Here is a 23250-nt window from a genome sequence, read left to right on the forward strand (position 1 = left end):
AGGGTAATGTGCAGCCTTATTGAGGGTTAGAAGGCCAATGCTGCTCGACACCAACAGAGGAACCCCACACTGTGGGTTTTCACTTTATAGTGTGACAGGCCCACCCTACTGCTGGTGTTTTAAACCTTTGTTGTCCCCCAAATTTAGGGACAAACTCAGGCAGTATAGTTTTGGTTATGAATTGAGCAGGAGACGGGGGTACTTACATTATTTTTTCCTCCAATTTATTGCAATATGCCACATGCTGGAAGCTTCATAAAATGAGCTACTAAAATAAATGAGACAAGATGTGTTCCGCTTACATATGACAACATACACAAATGGAGTCAAGCAAAATATCAGACAGTATACTGCCAGCGAGCCACATGTCAAACAGTTCTTATTTTCCATTTTCACATGCAGCTTGCTCTTCTTTACGCCTACAATATTGGTAACCAGGCTAACATTCAAATAATATAAAGTTATTATTTTTACTTGGACACATCCGATTAGTGTTTCCAATGAAATACATATCAGTTTCAGACAAAGTAAATAAAATTACACTAAAGGAAGTTGTAAAGCACAAAAAAAAAAAAAAATGACAATGCTGCTTTTAAACAAAGCTAAAGGAATAAGACTGGTGTATGTAAAGCTTATGGAGAAAAAAATGTCCTGACTTTAAAGTTTATGACTCGTGGAGCAACAATTAGGATGTTGAATCATCTATAGGCTTAAAAGAAATAAAAAAAGGGAGTAGAGTCATAACATTGTCTAGTTGCGGAGCAAGTTCCAATTTAAAAAAAAAAAAAGAGTCGCTAAAACAGGAAGATGCCCTCTCCGCTAATTTGTGTGTTCAGTGACTAGACCCCATAATCCATGGTGCCATAGTGAATGTCACTTCTTTCCTCTGACATTTTCTCAACGGTATACTTTTGCTCCATGATTGCTACACATCACTCCAAGTAGTAGCATAAGGAATCCTAAAAGAATAAGACACTGTGCAGAGTACAGCAACCAGTCATTGTGTGTTCTTACAGTTTATTAAAACCACAAGCAGCCGATTCTAAAACAAAAATTGGTTTGCTTTTGGGTAACAAAATATATGAAAATGCCACAACCCTAAAAAAAAAAAATACTGCAGAATAAAAAACACAATGAAGATTTTGTACATTTTTATTTTCCAACTAAATTCCAGTACTACAAGGCAGTTAAACAATGATAGACGGAAAAAAATTGCATTAAACATTTGTTAAAGACTGATAGAATAAATAAAAACTACAAAACAAGTAATCATAAATCTGTTTTTACCTTCCCCACAAAAGTCCTTTAAAATACACATGCCCTATATGTTTTTCCTCAGATCTGTTGAGTGTCACTTTAAAATTGTCCCATGGAGTTTTCCACCATATTGATGGCAGGTACTGTTTTGTAGTGCACGGTTAAAACCTCACTGGAAATCTGTCAAAAAGTTGACTTACTTGACTTAATGACACAACTAGTACAGGGCATGTTCTTAAACACCAGCTTTAATCCATTTTAAAACATTAACAAAAGCAGCCAGATTTCAATGATACAGCAAATGAGGCCACTGGTATATTAATACAGGTAGCATAGATCCACATCCGGTGGCACGGACATCAGGGAGCACTCCAAAACCAGTTGCTGCATAAGAGTGGTTGCCACTGACAAAAGCTTGAAATAAGCTGTGTTCACAAGGAGGGGGAATATGGCATTGCCACAATTTTTAACTAGGACATCTTGCAGCAATAGGGGGAGAACAGCCAAAGGAAGGCAAGGGACAATTCATGAGACATCTGTGGGTGACAAAGAACAAGGAAGAGTTAGTTGAAATACAAAAAAAAAAATTATACACATCTCAATACCATTTAAACCAGTCAATACGCAGGATTAGATTTGTAGTTCTTCTCAACTCAACAGGGAAAACCATTTAAATAAGGATTTAATTAAATTAATGCCACGTATTTACCCACAAGACATGTTTAGTATGTGCTAATGTATAGCATTGTTTTTGGTAGCATACAGTCACTGAAAAGATCTGATTCAGATAATTATCTATAGCCCTACTGAACAGCACAAATCATTTGTCCGTGCAGATTCTTTTAATAAGTCATACTCAGTAATGTGCTTGGTATTATAAATATTGAAACTATTAAAGTCAAATAAATAGTATAAAATACTCTAGCCATATTACTTTTATTTTAGTTTACAACTTACACACAGATAGGAGTAATTGGCTGCATGACTATTAGAATTTTGAAACTCAGCCTCAGATATGGCTTAAGAGCCTATATAGTAACTAGTATATTATAACTTAGAAAGATCTTTTTTGGACATAGTGACTAACAATAATTTTTAACATACTTCAGTGGAGCCTACACTAGTCTCAAATACTGCCACATAACATTTGCAACAGTTACAGTCTGTTATTAATAATTATGAGAGCAGTATCAGTTTATAGTATCATAACTGAAATTCAGTTTTCTAAATGATATTTTAAACCAAATATAGTGTATACTTTGTATGATTCTATTATTCATTATTATATTTGGTTCTATAAATTTTGCACCATACCATTTATATGAATTTACTCCTAATAAGAGCCTTATAAAGAGGATTATCTGAAATACATACTTATATATCTGTAGCTACTCATTTACACCACTAAGTTTTGATATTTTGCTTTTAATATATACAATTTTAACTTGTACAAATACAATTTTGTTTTTGTGTGTGTTTCTTTCATTCATCTCATGTCCATGAGCAATATAAATATTAGATAAGAATTTGGGAATACACTAACCCTCATTAAAATTACTATCTGACTACACATTTGAGGTGCGTATTCCCCAGTTAGTATTTCTTTCTCTATTCTGTTTCTATGAAGTCACTGAAAAGATCTCCACCCAATTTCCATCATCAATTTATTATTGCACATTACTTATGTTCTGCTCATCAATTATGAAAAATTAAGTATTAGAGCAGTTTAATGGCATGTTGCTATTTATATTCATCAAGTGATTGCTACAAGAAAATCATTGTCTATTCCCACTGTAAATTCCCCCCTAGACAGACTATAAACACACCAAACAGGTGTCAAAATCCATCCAGGTTCTGGAAAGACTTCTCATAGTGATCACTATTCTGAGGTCAGCCAAGTAGAAACCTGGTGAGTACGCGCTCTTAGCGGTAACTTTTAGCAGTGCCAGCCAGTAAACATCAAAGTGTAAGGAATGGGTTAACTTGTAGAAGGGAGGATGACTGGAAAAGACAAGTGTTTACAAACTCATATCATAAAAGGTCAACTAATGTCTTTAAAAACCAAAATGTGTAAACACAGAAGCAGCTTTATTCCCAATAGAACACAGCAGAATGAAAGCAATAGTAGACAGAATTGGAAGTGTGTGTGTGTGTGTGTGTGTGTGTGTGTATATGTGTGTGTGTGTATATGTGTATATGTGTATATGTGTATATGTGTATATGTGTATATATATATATATATATATATATATATATATATATATATATATATATATATTTATATATTTTATGTCTGTAGATTCATTTGAAGCAGAAAAACCTTAAATAGCAATGGCTAACTTCTGTATTCAAAATCGTATTTTTATTGAAAGGTTCTACCGTAAACAAATTTTAAACTGAAATAAGAGCTACACTACTCTTTTTTTTTTTTTTACAAGGACTTCATAATAAATGGGCACTGATTTTTGAACCAATTACACATAATGGAATGCAGAATGTGGACAGTATTCTGCATGCAGTTCATACAAAAAGCAAGAACAAGCACTTTCTTATTTTGAAAGGGCTATTGTAGCAGTAAATATCCCAGTATACAAATGATTCCTGAATATCACTGTATCAAGAAACTGTTTTAAGTAAATATACTTACAGCTAGCAGGCTGTTCTCCATATCGTCGCATAATCTGATCATGCGTGAACTTCACAAAAGCATCATATTGTTCTTAAGACAAAAAAAAAAAAAAAAAAAAAGCAAAAAACGTTTATTAATGTTCAGGTGGTAGAAGATCTATAAAGTGTGTGGAATTAAATACACACCCTAAATACACAGCTTAAATGTTAAAAGTAAGGCAACTTATTGTAAAGAGATTAGTTTAAAGTGAACCTCTTAACTACAGCTATTGAGTCAGCCATTTTGTAGCCTATCACTAGGAACCAGCGATTTAACCATGACATGCCTTAGTGGCTGCACTGGTTTCTAATGATGTGATGGCTTTATTCTCGTCAAAATTGGTTCAGTGCACAAAATGATTGCCTCTATTTCATGTTAACTATCCCACTGCTGTAAAATGTTAGATCACGTTATTTTGACTATTAAGAAGCATGTGTTCTCAGGTGTTAGCATAGCTATGAAAGAGGGCATCTGGAGAACATAACTGTTTCATGAAATACACTCTGTATTATGATCCAGTTATGATTAGAAATACAACATTTTCCAAGTAACTGGTTGGCTACTAAAGTTATAGTCAATGCACACAACTTTACTGGAGTATCACTGTAAGGAGCACTCCGTTCATTGAGTCTTCACTGGTTGTTGCTCAGTTCTCTACCAGCCCTGTCAGTGCAATGTGTGGGTTAAACTGGAGATGTAACTCGTGGAGGCAGGACAAAATAATTGGTCCACCTCTCTCCATAAACAGTCATCCCCACAGCACAGAATTCAGTTTATTGTATCCTGCTGAAGGTACTTGGGACAGGGGAATGTCCTCGACTGTAGTACGTTTTTATTTATAGGCACATATTTACAGGCAAGTGTTGGGAATGAACTGACTGCATCCTCTATGCCTGGTCTTTCAACCATGAAGGCTGTATTCACAGTGCTCTGGGCCCTGAGATCAGCAGTAGAGGATCTATCCAGCCACTATTTTTGTACATTTTAGTCATACTGGCTTTGGAGGTCATTTATACCGCCAATTTACTAGCACAGGGCTTAACCTTTTTCTCAGCTAAGACCCAAGTTATGCCCATAAGTCAGGTTTGCCATCTGTGTTTAAAATTAACAATGAACTTCCTTTAAAATTACTGTGTCAACAAATCAGGAATGTTTGTGCTAATAAAGGATTAAAAAAATAATAAAAAATGTTATATATATATATATATATATATATATATATATATATATATGTAAATTAGTTGGTACTACTGTACACTGATGGCTTTCAAAGAGGTCTATGGGGACCCATCCCAAATGGCATAGCAACAGATTTTTCCAAGACATGGGTTAAGAACCCATTAAGTTGCATCTATTAAATCATGTACTAATATCATAAATTACCACAAATACATAACTACAGAAATAAAGGATACATATATACTACCTACAGGTGCAGGCAGCGGTAATCAAACTGCGTGGAGCCATAAACTCTTTTGCATCAAAAACATCATACATGACATAACACAGCATACCTGCCAGTTTTGTGGTCAAAATTTCTTCATATTCTTCACGAACTTTATCTTCTCGTTCTTTTAGAAGACGTTCACATATCATTCCAACTTGTCTCAGAGTAAACAGTGGCTGCTCCTTCCGCAATGGAGATGCAGATGACGTTCCTTTAACAGGGATGGATTGGATTAATGTATTGAAAGCTTTACATTAAGTGCCAAAACACAGGTGAATTCACCACTGAACTTTGACTAGGGATTTTGAATAAGCAATTCTTGCCGAAAGTGTTACTTACAGTGTATATAAAGTAACCCCATTTGGCATTTCACATTTTAGTTTTACAGTACATCATGATACTAAAATAAATGTAACAGGAAATTCTTCTTAATGCTAAACACAAAATACTGTAATGGCAAATTAAAACAAAACAGACATACTAACTAACCCATCCACAATTCTAAAGCTTGATCTATATTTTGTCAAGGCAAACACTGATGTAATTAGTTGTCTTCAGAGGACATAATTAATTGAACAGTGTCCACTTGTGTAAAACGAATGTGTTCTCATGAGCTTCAAAATATATATATATACCTGTTGTGAGAAGTCCCACTTTTGGTTAATGTATGTAGAAACAAGAGCTTTGTCACAGAGCATTCAAAAGCACGAGGGGAAAAAAAAAAATCAATTATTAAAAAAGCACCAATTTGGAAGATAAGAAAATATCAAATCCTTAAATGTTCTTGGAGCAGTCATATGGAACAACTCAATTTATCTACAGGAAACCATCTATACTTGTTTGGGAGGTGACCAAAGGGAAACTGACAGATTTAGCGCCTTTCTCGACAGACATAGGAAGAATAGTCTACATGTAATAGCCCCAACACTCTACAACCTGTGCCACACTTCGATTTTGCTAGGAAGTATGTGGGAGACCCATATACAAAGTGGAAAAAGTTTCTGTAGCTTTGGGCCAAAAAGTACAAACATACTTGGAAACAATTTTTGTATATACCAATTCGCATTGGCACCATTACTGTGCTGTTTTGTAGTGAATGTCTGAGGAATCGCCTACGGCAGGGTTTCTATATCTAGTCCCTGTGAACCCCTAGCAGTGCAGGTTTTCTGGGTGACAAGGGAAATAATTATACCACCTGCGGATCATTATAATGTGTCAGTCAGTAATGAGTACACCTATGCTCCAGCAAAGTGATATGGAAAACAAGCACTGTTAGGAGTACCTGAGGACTGGGTTTTGGAAACTGTACAGCATTTAGCAGTTTAGATACAGTATATAGGTACATATTAGAAAATATATACCTCAAAAAGTGCATATACAAATTTAGACTAAGTATATAATAAATTGTTGGTGTTTTTTTTGCAGTTATTCACAGGTATTTGCAAATGCATTTTTTATATTTTGCCCTGTTTATAAAGCACTGTTACTTTTATTTTATATTAAGCCTTTATTTACTGGGGTAAGTGTTGACTCGTTACAGAAGCTTAACCGCTATATTGCCACTAAATGCAATATAGCTTATTTTGTGTTTGTTTCATCTTCGTGTCCAGGGGTAGGAGATACTCAAAGACTATTTGCAGCTTAAGGTTTTTTTTTCTTTTTATATACGACATCAGTTTGTGTGTTGATCAGTGGCAAAAATTGTTAGATAAACTTTGATTTCATGGCGTAAGAAAATAAAAGAAAAAAAAAGCCAAAAGGAATGAATGACTTGTCATAGCCATTACATTTATAGATGGGCAAACCAACACTCCAAATATATTATACAAAACAGTGATGGATAAAGGGTAATTGGCTCAATTCACAAAAATCATATTGGGGGAAGAAAAAAAAAAAAAAAAAAAAAAAGAAAAGACTTTACAGCTAGTTAATTAATACATTAACTGGCCTTAAAAAGGATAGAATATATATTTCTTCTAGTTTATTATATGAAGGTAAACATATAGATCACAGTGTAGACGGAACAGAAGATTTTTTTTTATTTTTTTTTAAACTGCATCAAACTAAGAGCTACAAAGAAAAAATAAACTGATTGGGTGAAAATCGAGATACCTCTGTAAGTGGACCCTTTTAGAAGAAAAAAAAAAAATCAGCTTTTAAAATGGTTCACTGCAAATAAAATATTTGCTTGAAACCTCAGTAAACATTGTATTCACATATAATTTAAATAATAATAAAGTTAAACTTTTATTAAAAAGACACTTAAGACCAATAGGGCTTTTCCCAATTTTGACTAAACTTTTCTGTAAAAAAGTACATTATAGTACATATATAAACAGTTATAAGGTATGTGATCTAATTTATTTCAAACTGTACTTTTAGCTACTTGCTCATTGGAAGTATCAAAAAAATATCAATATTACAAATGGGGGAAAAACATTGAATTTTCATATACCAATGATGTTAATAGCCACAATATTCCAGTCAATAACATAATACATTTAACAAAATAAATGGCATGGAAGTGTCGAGTTAACATTATCTCACACAACTAATATTTTTGTCAGTGCCATAACAGCAGACAAGCAGTGACTGAAAACATAAAGAAGCAGCGTTGTCAACCTAATCCATCTTCAACACAAGGTTTGTGGTAACGATAGCAATCTCACGCTTATGTGTCTGTCTTCAATAACAAAAAGTCATATAACAAATTCACTCACCAGGTAGAGTTGGCCCAGCAGGCAAAAAACTGTGTGGCGGTCCTTCACTGGAACAGGGTTCTGTCTGCTGAAAGCTGCTTTCTAAATGTCTTCTCTTTTGCATGCGTTTATACTCCTGTTTTATGTTGTAAAGGATTTGTTCTGTAAACAAAAAATGAAACCAATTAAAGCTCAACTCCTTACTACATTCACTCACATTAAAACATTTTAATTGAGCCCATAATTGATTGGAGGCGCCAAAAAAAAAAAAAAAAAAATGCACACAATATATTTATGGCACATACTAATCTGGTAGATCCATTTGCCCAGATATTTCCATTTGATGCCGCATCCAATGTAAATTGGGTGCTCGGTAACAGTCCCAAGCACAGAAAAAAAAACCAATACACTTACACCAAGGTACAATAATGATAATAAGTATTATGATCAACTATACACTAGATACATTGGGGGGAATTCAATTGAGCGCATTCTTCTCTCGAAGACCATGGCCTACGCACTATTACCGTTACTACGGTAATAGTGCACATTATTAGCGTTAGTATGGTAATTTCAATGCTGATACTTGCTTGCAACTCAGTGAGCGGCAAGCAAAAATCCACGTTAAAAATAATGTACTAACCGTAATAGTGCACGGCCTGTGTTCTCACAAACGCGGTCAATTGAATTCCCCCCAATAAGTTCATTGTGCATAAAACGCCATTATTTAACATTATGAAAGCTTTCAACTTAGAATCCTGTAAAGGTGCAACTGCTAAATCAGGCTTGTCCAACCTGCGGCCCTCCAGGTGTTGTGAAACTACAAGTCCCAGCATGCTTTGCCAGTAGACAACCAGTTGATAGCTGGAAGGGCATGCTGGGACTTGTAGTTTCACAACATCTGGAGGGCCGCAGGTTGGACAGGCCTGTGCTAAATGATCTCTAAAATCTGTACTTTTCTCATGGTCTGATGTGTTGATGGACAATCTGATACACACAAGGGACCACCTGACTCTTAACATTTAATCAAGGAATGACACCCATCTGAAACAACATATCAGCAGATATTTAATGTAAAATAATCAAGTGTTACAAGCTATAACAAGTGCTCCATGCAGCCCTCATGGGAGGGGGAGCAAAAGAGAATGCCCACCGTAGTGGATGTTGGGTGTCACACCCAACATTCACTGCGAGCACCGCACGGAGGAGGAGACAAGGGAGGGAGCCGGAGAACCAGCTGACGTGACCGCAAGGTAATTATTTCCTTTTTTTTTTTGCAGGATTTTTTTTCCATTAAGAGTGCTGCCCCCTTGCCACAACCAAAACTCCTTCTGGGCCACATTTACAGGCGTGCTGGGCCGCATGTGGCCCGCGGGTTGGACAACCCTGCCTTAATGTATAAGGCCCAACATGTTTAGTTAAATGTTCAGGTATCTGTTTAATGTGCAGTTGCATGTAGATGAAAACTTGGTAGTGATAAATTAGAACTCTAATATACACACACACAATCCTATATTGTCCACCTTAGGTATTAACATAGCTTTAAAGGAGGTAGGGGTACCAAGAGAGATGGAAAGTTTGGAAAGATAAAAGAATTTTGCAAGGAAACTATTCTTGACAGATGCCTAAACACTAAAACACACACAGCATACGATTAACCATCTGCAAGATACATACATGCTTTAGAAGACATCAGGCTCCCCACAAGCCTACAGCATATTAACATCTATACTCTTAGGGTAGAAGACTTAAAGGAACACTAAACTTTATTATGGCATTTCTATGCAACCAAACACAAAGTCATAATTTCAAAGTAAGAATCCCACTGTGTTCTTCCACAATATAAAACAATATAAAAGGATCACTAAACACCCAAAATTGATATTTCCCATATATCATCAACTATGAAGGTAAAAAATACATTGTTCAGAGTAAACCAGACATTTTTAGCTCTGTTAACAAAAAAAAGGATTACATCCCCACAACTAGAACTTCTACCCCATCTTTAAGAAGGCGCCCTTATGGTTTCTAATACAGAAATCAAAAGACATTGCTGGCTATTGCCCATGCATATATATCAACCAATCCACAATGCGCTTTTCTGCTATAACATATTGTGCCTTTACTTAATCTTTAGGACTTCTTCACACATATCCACTGTTAATAGGCTTTTATAGCCAGTAGAATCTAAAACTGCATTAAAAAATAAATTAAAAAAAAAAAATAGGATGAATGGTAGCTTATGGGCTCGACTCCTCCATTGTGACCTAAAACTAACATTTACATTTTAGAATGCAGGGTGACATTTATTACGTGTTAATACATGCCCATCACTGCACAAAAACGCAGACAAAAAACCTACACATACTCCCACAAATTACAAAGTACCCTAAATCTCTCCAGTTCAAAGTGTTGAAGCATGTGTTAGATACTCCAGCGTACTTTAGGTTCTGCGGTCATTTCAGAAATTTGACAATTAGAATTAAGAATAATGATTTTAAAATCAAACTAAAAACTCACAGAACTATTTTGAGGCAAACAAATTTGTCAAGCAGTGTTCCAGGAACAATAAACGCTGTCACAACTTCACGTTACATATTTATGACTGGGGAAAGTGTGGCTCTGTAGCGGTTGTGTTTCTAGTTGGATTAGGATGCAAACCATTTAGTCAGCTGGGGATCCACAGGTCATTTACTGCTAGAGACTTTTTATTTGTCCTTCCCAGGCAAATACAATATTTGAGTAGAGTATTGGAAAAATGTCTTAAAGAAGACACACACAATTCTGCAACCAAAAAAAGCTGCAAGGCATTCTAGTCTCATGACCAACAGTTTTAGTGTCTCTCTCTGTACAGGCTATAGGTAAACTTATGGAGATGTGTCTGCCTCCCTTTTGCTGCTTATCTTTTCTGTTTCTTACAACTGGATCACATCCCCAATAACTTCATACCCGCTAGGCCAATTCCCATGGTCTTGTATTAAGAGACACTTAGCCAACATTATTAAAAGTAATGAAGTCTTGAATGACAGAAGGGGACTGAGATATAAACAATGGCATGCGATTGCAAGGAAGTATGCCGTTACTACGGTAATAGTGCGCATAATTACCGCTAGCATGGTAATCTTTAAAGCTGCTTTTTGCTCGCAGCTCAGGGAGCCACAAGCAGAAATCTTGGTTAAATTTACCGTATTAACGGTAATAGGTTTAATGCTGCACTATTCCAGGGGACATTGAATTTCCCACTGGGAGTCTAAACCCAGAGGTTGTGGGGAAGCAATAGTGTTGAAATATTTAAGTGTGAAAACTACATGTACTCAAGTAAGACTAAAGAAAAAGGCCCTTAGGTTAATTTAACATTTTATAAGCTGTACCGTTCATAAAAGTGGTTCATTTAAAAACACAAAAGGCTAATAAATCAGACCATTGTGCTAGAGATGCTGCTGAAGCCATTGGTGGAACAATAAGAGCCCTTTTCCCACAGGTAAACTCACATCAAACCATAAAGTGCTTCTTTCACATCTAGTGAAAGAATTTAAAAGTCTTACAGGCTCCAAAATAAAGATTAAAAAGACAGTGGCAGCAAAACAAAATGTAGATGCCCACAAAGCTGCAGGCACTTGGACTATAATAAGATTGTAGCGCTGCATTGGAACACTTATTGTAACTTGTGTCATACAGAAGTATCTTCTCATTTGTAATGTGTGGAATTACAGGAGAACCATTCCTGTTCACCACAGCAAGCAATACCAATGTAATAGTGAATTTAGCTCATAAGTGTTGGGGAATAAGGTGGCAAAAATAATAATAAAAAAAAAAAAATCCATGAAATCAGTTCAATAATATTTTTCCATAAACCTTTTAAGAGAGAGAAGAAAAATGTGCACAGTAATTAACAACCCCTCCTAGTACAGCTGCAGAAGTCCAATGCTCTGTAACCAGGCAGTTCAACAGTTTTCATTACATCAGCATTCAAACTTCTAGTAAGTAGCTACTATGGGCTAGTGGAATGGGTCACGGGACACATGTAGTTCTAATTTGAGGAGTGGGTGATTACATCTATCGTAGACAACATACTAGGGATTTACCAGTTATTTTATATTACACTTGTAGATCTTTAGTATGTTGGAGGATGGTAGGAAAGAAAAACAAACCACATGTACATTGTGTGCAAAAAGCAAGAGACCACAGAAAGAAAAACAGAAGCGAGAATCATTTTGAGCATGGTTATTGCTATAAAAAAAAAAAAAAAAAAAACTCAATAGGTTTAACGGGACACTCACCAAAACTGTACAAAGAATTGATGTTTCAAAACCTATATGAGTACAGATGAGTCATTTAGTAAAAGTTGTGCAAAAAAAAAGTAAAGATTCCCTGTTTTAAGGGTGTAACAGTATGATGCCCAATAAAGCTCCTATGGATTAGATGAAAGCATATGACCACACCTATACCAAATTATGTTATCTATAATTTAGACAGCCTGAAGCCAGCTACATGAGTTAATGGGAAAGAGATTTAGCTACTCTTGTACAAAGACTGGAAAGCAATTCCAAGTCAATACAATGTTAGTCTGTAATGTTATTGCAATATAGATAACAGAGACTACTTTTCAGTTGTGGGTAGAAAATCCGAAGAAAACACTGGTCCCCATAGATCACTTACACCTGCATGTTACCACACCAACAAGCTGTCAGAGGTTGATGGGGGTGGGTCACAGCAGCAAGGGGCAATCTATCAATGTATACTACATAGAAATGTGAAGGAGCAAGGGGAGCAGCAAAAACATGGCCCTAGGGCAGTATTGGTCAACCTGTGACACCCCAGGTGTTTGTGAAACTACAAGTCCCAGCATACTCTTCCAGCAATAAGCTACTATATATTGGCAAAGCATGCTGGGACTTGTAGTTTCACAACACCTGGAGTGTCACAGGTTAGCCAACACTGCCCTAGGGGAAGCCTGTCCCCATGAGAGGCTGAACAACAGGGAAATTACCTTTGAGGACCAGGGTTAACTTCTGTTATCCAACTCTAATAACCATTTATCAATAACCACATTAAGGCATACTGCCAACTGATTTTGTAAAACCATGCAAGCAGTTGCATCATTATTTACACAAACAAGGAATGGCACTCGGCTCTAGCAGGAGGAAGGACCAACATGGTTGCTAGGAAAGTTATAGCATTCCTCAGCTAGCAAATATAACATGTTTAGGCAGTTGTCATTTCTTTGCAATGAAGAAACACATTTTAAATATATGTATCTTAAAAGCAGCAAAGTTCAGTCTAATCACTGGAGTGCCTTTTCATAGTAACTAGTTCCATTACATTTCATGTAGTGCAAAAACAACTAAAGATGTTAACCATGATCCGGAAACGCATATCAATGGTTAATACTCATTCTACTACTACAGATATTTCCAACATCCAGCTAATTCTGTGGATCCAGACTTCACTTTATATAATCCATATAAAGCACATTTAGTCCAGAACAATTAAGGGTGCCTAGTAGCACCACAAAACAGCAATTCAAAATAAAGTACTGTAATACAACTTGATCTTTGTATATTAGAAATGATGGGTGCAGTTTACTAAAGCTACATCATAAATCACTGACAGCATTTTGTCCTTTGTCATCAATCATTTTACGCTCCTGGTAGTCCTGCATTTGCATTAACTGGAAGGTATAGAAACACAGAACTGAGTCCAGTAAACTTTTGTTACCAAATGCAAGTATCACTTTACAAGTGGTTTAATAGGACAAGGACTACCACATCTGCATTAATTCTTCTGCCTGTTTTTTTTATTTTTTAAATAAGATAGGCAATTACCCTAGTCTATATCAGTCACGCAGTTAAAAAAAATAAATAAAGCCATACCAACACCCTGCAAAAGCCTAATTGCAGTGTAGTTACCGGTCACATGACCAATAGAAAAAAATACAAAATAAAATGATAAATCTACGCCATGAAATGCCTTGGCATCAAGATTAGCTGTTTTATGGACAGAAGTTCCTGTTGCACGGATCTCATGTGATCATTTAGAGCTAATGAAATAAACACTGGCAGTTTGATGATGTCACAATGTTTCTCAGGAACAGTGAGCATGCTCCTCTCAGTGGGCTGTTTAGGCTTATGAATATTCACAGCTGTCCAGAAAATGGCCATCCACATGCAAACATGTAATAACATGAAGAGGAAACAAAGTTGTAACATAGTAAATGTAAACATGCTTAATGTGGTTTGTTTAATGTGCAGTTTTGTAGGTGATTGAATTATAGATAAGAGCAGATCAGTGAAAGAATCTACTCTGCTAAAATACAACTGACCATCCTATTTGTGAAAATAACTTGCATATACAAAGGAATGGAAAATTTCATGGCTAAATTGTTAACATAAAAACAAGTTTGACAAATCTGAAGTTATAAGCATGCATCAAGTCATCCACATGCTTCCTTCACATTTACAGGGTGCATTACCCAAACTTAAACTGAAAAAACAAATGTGCAATACTAATTACCATCTGAATTCTACATGAAATATCAGCAACACTAACTATATGCAGCCATAAAGTTAACTCAAAAGGCTGTCTGAGCATAGATTTAAAAAACAACAAATATATTCTGGACACTCATATGGTAGTGCTAACTTTGTGCACTGTAGAAGAGACATTACATTTGCCATTCAATGAATAGTTCATTACATTCATGTAGGAGACCATCCCCCAGTGAGCTCAGCCAATTATACATATGATGACCTGTGTTAATTACTAATGCAAAGATAAAAAAAACAAAACAAGTGACCCTGTTGGCCAGACACAGAGCAGTAGTTAAACCCTGCAAACCAAATAAAGTAGAAGAAACATGGCAGTTACAGAATATTAAGTTATTCATGATGTCACAACTGAACACATTTAACACCACACCAATCTTGAGTAGTATAATATAATAAATATACTGCTACCAAGATCCCTCAATGGGTTAATGGGGAAGTGTTAAATCAATCTGTCCATCCCTGCATCGTAACTCCTACAACAGACTAGATAATTATGTAGTTGCTGACTTTTATAGCAGAGCATATCACCGCCATTAGAACCACAGTACAGATAAGAGTTCTCCTTGCCCAAAATGTCCCCTTCCCAGCAAATGGTAACCCATGGTTTCCAGCCAGTCTCCCTCCCCCATCTCCTGGCATTCACACCTTGCTCATCGCCCCCTGCCCATCCTCCAACCCCTTTCACACCCCAAGGACAAGCTCTCAGGCCCCCAGTCACATCATCAGAGGAGCCCACCTGCGGTTAGCCGGGAGGACACCTCCCCGAAGGGTGAGGGCTCCATACGGAGGTATTTCTGTGGGGAGGGTCCGGAGGGAGAGAGGGGGGCGCATCTTCTTCTCTTCGGAGAGGCCGCCGGGCTCAGGAGAGGGTCGAAGTCGATAGTCCTTTTAAGGGTGGCTCCGCAGGCCATGTCCGCACACGGACGAGCACACACCCAGACCGAAGAACAGGAACAATGCTCTTCCTCAAGCCGGGCAAGAAGGCTTCACACTGCGGCTCTTTCCCCAAGTACCCCGGCCTCTTGTTAGGCGCTGCCTCCTCAGCCTCCAGTCACCTTTCCGGGTCAATGCTTCGCCTGCCTGGTTCCTGAGAACGAGCCACACAGTTATCAACTGTAGCCAGACCGCTGGCACTGTGTGCCGTAGAGGATGGCGAGGGATGGAGCACACAGTCACTGAGATACCGTACGTTACTAAGCGCTGTCTGTATGACTCTGCTCTCAATATGGCGTTAACAACAACGCCACTGATTCATTCTCACACCGACATGCACTGCTAGCGCCAACTGCCTTCTGGGAAATGTAGTCCGCCCGCCGCCCGTTTCAGGTCGACAAAGCAGCAGTTAAACTACATTACCCGACATGCTCTATTTCAAGGAAGTCTTTTCCGTATTTGAATTTAAATCCCAGTTGTTGTTTTGAAACTTGCGGACGGAGTGTTTTCATTGGTCAGCTGTGGATGCACAGCTGGGTTAATACAGGATGAACAGTTCGTAGAGTTGAACATTGATTTACACTGAATTATTCTGCGATTTAAAGAGAGTAGACACGTGTTATATGTTTATCAATACAAATACAACTTGTTTAGGCACGATTCCGCTAGTATCTGCTAGCCCCCCCCCCCCCCCCATTTTGTTCATTGCTTTGTCAATTACATTAAAAATATACATTTCCACGATACTTTAATTTTTTTAAAAAAAATGTGATTGACTAGGTTTTCTTAATAAGGTGTACTCTATTTGGCAGTTATGGGGCTCAGGTACAGTTGATTGTGCACAATTCATTGTGAAATTAATTGCAGATGGGGGATATAGAGTGGGTGTTGGCAGATAAGACAATGGAGTGATTGCTTGGTTTAGGTCACGTTCAGTTGGAATAAAACTAAAAACTAAACCAGTTTGCTGACAACTTGGACCTGTTCCATTAAAAAGTGGGCGCAGGTTCCACTTAAGTCTAATGATCTTAAGTGCTGCTTTTGTAGATTAAAAAAGAAGTGAAGCTCAAAAAAAGCAATTGAAAAATATCAAATTAGCTTTCAATATTAAAGTCATTGGAGCCAAAAGAAGTGTGAGAACTGAGTTCCCGTGCATTTCGGCAGTGGTTGAGAAGCAAGTGCTTAATATATATTGGGAATAGTGTTAAACATTTTATCATCATAAATTATTTCAACACTATGGACACCAAGGATCTTATAAACCAGTCTTCCATTCCTCAGTAGTTTTGAAATAATTTATGACTTTAAACTACTTGGTTTCATTGGGAAGTATCTCAAGCTATGCGCAAACAGGTAGGATACAGATACACTATCTATAACTTACTCACAGGACCCTCCTGAAGCCTGAACCTATGAAAGCAAGCCACATCATCTGTATTGTTTCACTCTATTCGCTAACTGTATATAAGCAGGGGCTCTGGGACCAGTAGTCACTCTACTTGACCACAGCCTTCAGACCTGAATGACTGTACACTGGATCCAGAGCACTTGCGATAAGTAACAACTGTACTTATTTTATTATCACTCGTTACTCTGCTACTTTTTGCTGATAAATCGAATTTTGCTTTGGAACCACATCACTGAAGTGGACAATCGTTATTGGACAGCAACTAGACGCTCATAACAGAGTTCATCCATGAAAAATGTATGTTAAATTAAATATCCCATCACCCACCTTAAATTAATAGGCACCACCTTGATACCACAACAAAAATAAAAAGAATATACCTTACGGGTACTGAAAATTACTAAGAAGAATAGTCGTCTGCTGTTAGAAAGAGTCTCTGCGACTCTTAAATAAATACTTCAACCAATAAAAGGGGAGGAAAAAAGGCGTGCTATATTATTGTTGATAAATTAAAAATGACTAAAGTATAAAGGAGGTATCACAGAAACTGATCAAACATGGCAGAGATAAATCCAATAAAACATATATGTTTTTAATACATTTCTATCATACATTAAATAAAATCAAACAATGTCATGAAAGCAATTAAAAAATATTGGTCATGTAAGCATATTGGTGCATAGATTTAAATTCATTACATATAACACCTGGAAATTATATCATATGAATAACATAGACTGGAATTAAAACATTGTTTATAGTAGTGATCTAAATAAATAACAAAGAAGGAAACACTATTATATTATATACAATAAAAAGTCTAACATCACACCACCAAAATATTAATAGTTCCCAACCAAATTATGTTAAGAGCCCATACATACAACACGCACACTTACCTTCTCTATCTGACTGCTGCGTTGGGGAGACAGACTTTTCTGTCTGCCTCGCATGGTGGCTACACATGTGGGATGGTGCGCATGTGTCACGGTACATGCAACTAGAAACCTCCCGAAGTGCGCTACTGTAAATGGACCAGAATCAAGTATTATCTACATCAGAGACTGCCTGACATTGTGCTTAACTGTATTATAAAGACTACACATAAATGCTTATTGGTAATACTGCGCTAAGTTATATGCAAGTATTTTTCTGTTTGAAGTTACCGTACCTCAATCACTGTGCTAAATTGTTTCGGTAGTCTTCCTTACATCTGCGATATATTAAATTGTAACTAAATAGAGTTTCAAAGCTAAGTTGGTGTGAAGCTTACACTATGGTATAAATTCGCAGGATGGACACAAGATAAGGTGAATCCATAGCAGCTGTCCCAGTAGTCCCTATGGCCTTATTTGCTGGGTGAGCAAGACTTGAGGGTATAGAGAAATTCAACAGTAAAAACATGTCCGGCAGTGACATTTCCATGCCCCCCATACGTTTATTTGCGTATATGCAGTGAAGCTCTTAATGTATTTTTTTCTGATGCATGTGGCCAACGTGCACCCCAGTAAGATGGACAAACACCTGCTGCACTTTCTGGTCTTATTGTGTTCAACTGGCCCTGTTTACAAATATGCCTATAGCTGAGTGGGCAGAGCAGTTGAACAAGCACAGCCAAATTATACAGGAATCAAGAGGCATAACTGGCTGATCTGATGCTAAATTTCCTGAAGACTCTCCAAGTAGTTGTTTGCTCTATTTGACTATTGGCTGTATGCAGTGGGTAATGCCCTTCTCATCTCTCACTGTCTCTAAGGGGCATATTCAATTGGCAGCGTTACTGTCAAAACCATTACTGTTAAAACTGTAATTTTAAGCTGGATTTCTGCTCGCTACTCCCTGCTACCGTAGTAACGATAACGCGGCCAATTGACTATGTCCCTAAGAGTGGTAAAGTCTCTCTCAAATGCATTCTTGTGACTACTCTCACATTCGCAATACTGATACAGACTGTCTGTTGTCCTGTGTGTTTCCCTCCCTCTTGCAGCCTCAGCAGACATGTGTTTATGGTTGCAGATGGCTTCTCTGGGTATACAGTCAGGTCCATAAATATTGGGACATCGACACAATTCTCATATTTTGGGCTCTATACACCACCACAATGGATTTCAAATGAAACTAACAAGATGTGCTTTAACTGCAGACTTTCAGCTTTAATTTGAGGGTATTTACATCCAAATCAGGTGAACATTGTAGGAATTACAACGGTTTCTATATGTGCCTCCCACTCTTTAAGGGACCAAAAGTAATGGGACAAACTAAACAATCCATCAAACTTTCACTTTTTAATACTTTGTTGCAAATCCTTTGCAGTCAATTACAGCCTGAAGTCTGGAACGCATAGACATCACCAGACGTTGGGTTTCATCCCTGGTGATGCTCTGCCAGGCCTCTACTGCAAATGTCTTCAGTTCCTGCTTGTTCATGGGGCATTTTCCCTTCAGTTTTGTCTTCATCAAGTAAAATGCATGCTCAATCGGATTCAGGTCAGGTGATTGACTTGGCCATTGCATAACATTCCACTTTTTAGCCTTAAAAAACTCTTTGGTTGCTTTTGCAGTATGCTTCGGGTCATTGTCCATCTGCACTGTGAAGTGCCGTCCAATGAGTTCTGAATCATTTGACTGAATATGAGCAGATAATATTGCAGATAATAACACTTCAGAATTCACCCTGCTGCTTTTGTCAGCAGTCACATCATCAATAAATACAAGGGAACCAGTTCCATTGGCAGCCATACATGCCCAGCCCATGACACCAGCACCATCATGCTTCACTGATGAGGTGGCATGTTTTGTATCATGAGCAGTTCTTTCCTTCTCCATACTCTTCTCTTCCCATCACTCTGGTACAAGTTGATCTTTGTCTCATCTGTCCATAGGATGTTGTTCCAGAACTGTAATGGCTTTTTTAGATGTTATTTGCCAAACTCTAGTCTGGTTTTCCTGTTTTTGTGGCTCACCAATGGTTTACATCTTGTGGTGAACCTTCTATATTAACTCTTGTGAAGTCTTCTCTTGATTGTTGACTTTGACACATATACACCTACCTCCTGGAGAGTGTTCTTGATTTCGCCAACTGTTGTGAAGAGGTTTTTCTTCACCAGGGAAGAAATCCTTCTGTTATCCACCACAGTTGTTTTCCGTGGTCTTCCGGGTCTTTTGGTGTTGCTGAGCTCTCCGGTGCGTTCTTTCTTTTTAAGAATGTTCCAAACAGTTTATTTGGCCACACCTAGGGGTAAATGTATCAAAGTGCGATTTTGCAACTCCAGCGATTTTCTCGGGAGAGTTGAAACTCGCCGATGTATGAAGCTGAGTTTTCATACAAAATCGCCAGAGTTCTGCTTCTGTAAAAATCGCTACTTGCAAAATCACCAGAGATCAAACTCACCACTGTTTGCCACTGCAGCTATACAAGTCTCCAATGTATGAAGCTGCGAGTTAGCAAACTCAGGAGAGTTTGCTTCTAAACACGCCAGATACAACACGCTGCTTGATAGCAGCGTGTTGCATCAACACATCACTGTTACACTGCCCTGGCAGTGTTAAAAAGTGAAAGAACAGATAAAAGTAAAAAAAAAAAAAGCGTGGGGTCCCCTTGCTATTTATGCTTAACCCTAGTGCTGCCTGACTAGTGCTGGTCCCGTGAAAATCGGGGAAAAATTTTGCGTGGGGTTCCCCCGATTTTCACTTTACCAGCACTAGGCAAACCAGCCAGGGTTGGCGGCACTATAGCAGGGGGACGCGCGGCAGGGGTCCCCCTGCCATAATGACTAACCAACCCTAGACTGTTCAGCGCTGGGCTGGATTCCCTAGGGAGTGGGGTCCGCTGAAAAAACGAGCGCCCCCCCCCCCCCTAGAAAGAACCAGCCCAGTGCTGATAGCACTAGGGCTCTTCCTACTACCCCTGGGCTGTGGGTAGTAGGGTAATACGGCGGTAAATAGTAGAAAAAAATAAACTGACACCAATTTTGTTTGTGGAACTACAAGTCCCAGCCAGCCAGGTTGCCCTAAAAACTGTGGCCATGCTGGTGCTTGTATAACTACAAGCACCAGCATACCCACGGCAGCCAGGGCATGTTGGCACTTGGAGAACCACAAGTGCCAACATGCCCTGACATTCCTGGCTTGCTGGGCCCTGTAGTTCCACAAAGAAAAAAAGTTTACAAAACAACAACACCCTCATACAAACCACACATATTTATTAAAAATAAAAACCTCACAATAAAGACACTAACCACCCTCTTTTTAACCACAACTATTTAATAAAAATATTAAAACCCAAATACTTACCAATGATGTCTTCTTTCTTGATCCAATGTTCCTGGCTTGCCTGGGTCCCTTATTATTTGTACATCAATCTTGCCGGCTTGCCCAGGCGCGAGCTGGGAGAGGGATGGCCGGGGGGCACACAGGCGGTCGCATCATATGATGCGGCCGCGGGGGGAAAACTATGTTTTTTGCATCCGGGGGGCTGCCGGCCGGCCTACCCCCCGGCCCTAATAGCCGTCTGACCCAGCGGCCCAGGGGGCGGTTGCCGCCCCGAGCCAGCCCGCCCCTTGGGCTTGCCCCAGCCCCAGCCATTTGTACCTCCATAAACGAATCTTTGCCAACTGGAACACTTCACCCAGAAGGGGCACATATTTGTAATATTTGTAAGCTGTATTTACTGTATTACAGCTTACGCAAGTAGCGTAGCGCATGCGCAATGCGCTACGTTAAATGCGTAAGCGCTAAATACAGTAATATGTGATTTCCCCACTAGCATGGGAAAATGCCATAATACAGTACTTAGCTCTTACGCAAACAGCGTAAGAGCATTGCGGAACGGACCTCCTACTAGGTAGGAGGTGTTTGCGGCGGCTCCTGGCTTTTTTTTTTTTAACTTCAATCAAGACTAAAGAATCGGAATATTACAAATATGTGCCCCTTCTGGGTGAAGTGTTCCAGTTGGCAAAGATTCGTTTATGGAGGTACAAATGGCTGGGACTGGGGCAAGCCAGCAAGATGGATGTACAAATAATAAGGGACATTGGATCAAGAAAGAAGACATCATTGGTAAGTATTTGGGTTTTATTATTTTTATTAAATAGTTGTGGTTAAAAAGAGGGTGGTTAGTGTCTTTATTGTGGGGTTTTTATTTTTAATAAATATGTGTGGTTTGTATGAGGGGTGTTGTTGTTTTGTAAACTTTTTTCTTTGTGGAACTACAGGGCCCAACAAGCCAGGAATGTCAGGGCATATTGGCACTTGTGGTTCTCCAAGTGCCAACATGTCCTGGCTGCCGTGGGTATGCTGGTGCTTGTAGTTATACAAGCACCAGCATGGCCACAGTTTTTAGGGCAACCTGGCTGGCTGGGACTTGTAGTCCCACAAACAAAATTGGTGTCAGTTTATTTTTTTCTACTATTTACCGCCGTATTACCCTACTACCCACAGCCCAGGGGTAGTAGGAAGAGCCCTAGTGCTATCAGCACTGGGCTGGTTCTTTCTAGTGGGGGGCCCGCTCGTTTTTTTCAGTGGACCCCACTCCCTAGGGAATCCAGCCCAGCGCTGAACAGTCTAGGATTGGTTAGTCATTATGGCAGGGGGACCCCTGCCGTGTGTCCCCCTGCTATAGTGCCGCCAACCCTGGCTGGTTTGCCTAGTGCTGGTAAAGTGAAAATTGGGGGAACCCCACGCAAATTTTTCCCCGATTTTCACGGGACCAGCACTAGTCAGGCAGCACTAGGGTTAAGCATAAATAGCGGGGGGACCCCACGCTTTTTTTTTTTTTTGAACTTTGATCTGTTCTTTACAGTTTTTGACAGGGCAGTGATGTGTTTACAACTCACTGTTACAATACAGGAGAGTTTGCCAAACACAGGAGAGTTAGCTAAACTCGGGAGCAGGGCCGGTGCAAGGTTGCCCGGCACCATAGGCAAAGCTTAAGCTAATCTAATTTCCCAGCCACTAACACACTTAAAAATAATAACTCTTACCTCCTCTTGGCTGGCTACAATGCAGTCCAGGGGGTAAATGTATCAATATGCGGGTTCTTTAACACCCGCGTGTTCAGCCTCTTCCGCGATTAAATTTCAAGCGGCGCTGCATTGTAAAGGGTTAACTTCCCTTTACAATGCAGCGCCGCTTGAAATTTAATCGCGGAAGAGGCTGAACATGCAGGTGTTGAAGAACCCGCATATTGATACATTTACCCCCAGATGTCTGACGCAGCACTGATGTCTGATGCAGAATGCTGTCCAGGTTTCACTGCTGCCCAGGAGCAAACACAGGATATCTAGAGGGGAG

General features: G+C 38.7%; 1 protein-coding gene across 1 annotated transcript; it reads right to left on the reverse strand.

Annotated features, from left to right (window-relative positions):
• Positions 1 to 1136: 1136 nt before the first annotated feature.
• Positions 1137 to 15891, reverse strand: AKIRIN2 (akirin 2). The gene is made up of 5 exons (XM_075202758.1): positions 15356 to 15891; positions 8093 to 8233; positions 5440 to 5583; positions 3905 to 3976; positions 1137 to 1793 (listed from the first exon to the last, which is right to left on the reverse strand). Exons 1-5 carry the CDS (start codon positions 15528 to 15530, stop codon positions 1783 to 1785), a joined length of 543 nt encoding a protein of 180 aa, XP_075058859.1. The 5' UTR covers positions 15531 to 15891; the 3' UTR covers positions 1137 to 1782.
• Between the last annotated feature and the right edge of the window lie 7359 nt (positions 15892 to 23250).

The sequence above is a fragment of the Mixophyes fleayi genome, chromosome 3 (assembly GCF_038048845.1).
Source record: "Mixophyes fleayi isolate aMixFle1 chromosome 3, aMixFle1.hap1, whole genome shotgun sequence".
NCBI lineage: Eukaryota > Metazoa > Chordata > Amphibia > Anura > Limnodynastidae > Mixophyes > Mixophyes fleayi.